This window comes from Sapajus apella, unplaced genomic scaffold, assembly GCF_009761245.1.
Source record: "Sapajus apella isolate SASKATOON/1434 unplaced genomic scaffold, GSC_monkey_1.0 scaffold15, whole genome shotgun sequence".
In the NCBI taxonomy this organism is placed as follows: Eukaryota; Metazoa; Chordata; class Mammalia; order Primates; family Cebidae; genus Sapajus; species Sapajus apella.
Window position 1 is genome coordinate 12,673,799 of NW_022436955.1, and position 2,153 is coordinate 12,675,951.

Genomic DNA, 2,153 nt, shown 5'->3' on the forward strand with positions numbered 1-2,153 from the left:
TCACTCATTCTGCCCAGGGTGGAGTGCAGTGGTTCAATCTCAGCTCACTGCAACCTCCGCCTCCTGGGGTTCAAGTGATTCTCCTACCTCAGCCTCTGAGTAGCTGGGATTATAGGCATGTGCTACCATGCCTGGCAAATTTTTATATTTTGGTAGAGACAGGGTTTCACTGTGTTGGCCAGGCTGGTCTTGAACTCCTGACTCAGGTGATCCACCCGCCTTGGCCTCCCAAAGTGTTGGGATTACAGGGGCGAGCCATCACACCCAGCCTGGTGGCAGATTTTTATAGTAGGGGCAAGGAAAGGCATGATTGTTCAATAAGTAGCCTCCTGGGTTTCATAAATTAGGTGCCTGTTCATGAAGTGGCAGTGGGCTTTATGGGGCACTGGGGAGGAAAATGCTGGTCATCAGTTGCTCTGAGAGCAACCATACCTGGGCAGTCTTGCCTGTCTGTGGTCCTGAGGTCTCTGCCATGCTTTGGGACTGAATGACAGGGTCTGGGATCTATGATTGGGCCTGGGAGTCAGGGGAGCAGAAGCCCCAAGGCCATGTAGCTAGGCATGGGGTAAGTGAGAAACACAATGGGAAGCTTATCTTAGTACAAGGGCTAGTGCCACCCCTGTCTCCTCCTCCAACCCGAGATGGCCACGCATTATCTTTTTTTCTACCTAGGCTGGAGTATAGTGGCACAATCACGTCTCATTATAGCCTTGACCTCCCAGGCTCAAATGATCCTCCCAACCTCAGCCTTCTAAGTAGCTGGGACTATAGGCATGTGCCACCACACCTGGCTAATTTTTATATATTTTGTAGAGATGAGGTTTTGCCACATTGCCCAGGCTGGTCTCAAACTCTTGGACTCAAGTGATCTGCCTGCCCCTGCCTCAGCCTCCCAAAGTGTAGATTATAGGCGTGAGCCACTGCACCCAGCCACATTATCTTCTTCAGGAAGTCTGTGGGTGTCCTCACAGATCTCCTCAGGCAGCAGGAGAGGGCAGCTCAGTCATACGGATAAATGCCAGCACAGGTGGTCATGGCTGTCTCTCTCATGTAGGTGCTGAGCGACGTCCTCAAGGACCTCTACCACCTGCTGAAGCACGTGGTGCGTCTGGAGCCCGATGACGTGGCCAAGCTCCATGCCCAGTTGGCCCTAGAAGAGCTGGATGACATCATGAAAAACTTCCTGTTCCCTCCACGGAAGCTGGAGAAGAAGATCGTGGTCCTGCCATAGACCTGGCTCGAAGGACATGGAGGAGGCAGGCAGGGCCAGGCAGCCAGAGTGCTGGGCCTTCCAGCAGGTGGCCCTGCTGCCTCTTGAGTGCTGGCAGCATGGCTGACCCTAGGAGTGGCTTTATGGTGCTGGTCACTTGGGTCTTCAGGGTCCCGTCCTAAGGCATCTGTTTAGCCCTTCTGTATCCAGCCTGAAGGGTGTGCAGTTAAGAGAAAAAAATGACAAATCTCATTACTCTGCACATTTTTCACTGTCCTGTAGCATTAAGAGAAGGATGTCTACTTGGTGGAAGTATATTTTAACATGACTGATGGAATTTGACTAATTGCCCACTCTCTTGTAACTTGGGGAGAAGAGGTTGGCCACCCATATATCACCTAGCTCCGTATTCTTTCAGGCTGAGATTCTTCTTCCTCAGGAAAATGAGAAGCAGAGCTGGTCACCTTTGGCTGCTCAAGAGGCATTTCAGAGTAGGAGATGCAGTTGGAGGTGGGGAGGGGAAGGAAATAGTTATTATATAATGCAAAATGGAATAAAATTATTTTGGATGGAGAGAACAGGGCTAAATCTGGTCCTCTGGTGTCGAGATGGAACACTGTGGAGTTGAAGAGACTCTGATGCCCAGAAAGGAGAATCAAGCTGGTTGACTCCCAAAGTGTGGATTACAGGCATGAGCCACTGCACCCAGCCCCATTATCTTCTTCAGGAAGTCTGTGGGTGTCCAAAACCCTTCAGTGCCTCATGAAGCATCCTAGTACCTTTATATCTATTTATAGATCACCTCTTAATTTGAACTATTTGGCAAGTGGCTAAAAACATCTGTTCTTTATTGATTTTTTTTTTTTTGAGATGGGGTCTCACTATATTGCCCAAGCTATTCTCAACTTCTTTATTGATTTTTTTTTTTTTTTTTTTTTTTTTT

General features: G+C 49.0%; 1 protein-coding gene across 5 annotated transcripts in view; it reads left to right on the forward strand.

The window, feature by feature from the left end:
- Positions 1 to 1,783, forward strand: part of TANGO6 (transport and golgi organization 6 homolog) — a 253,736-nt gene extending 251,953 nt beyond the window's left edge. For all 5 annotated transcript variants that reach the window (XM_032284269.1, XM_032284271.1, XM_032284272.1 and 2 more), the window contains one exon: positions 1,055 to 1,783. In XM_032284269.1, coding sequence (XP_032140160.1) covers positions 1,055 to 1,231 — 177 coding nt within the window. In that variant the 3' untranslated portion in view covers positions 1,232 to 1,783. The remainder of the gene's footprint in view (positions 1 to 1,054) is intronic.
- The last annotated feature ends 370 nt before the right edge of the window (positions 1,784 to 2,153 follow it).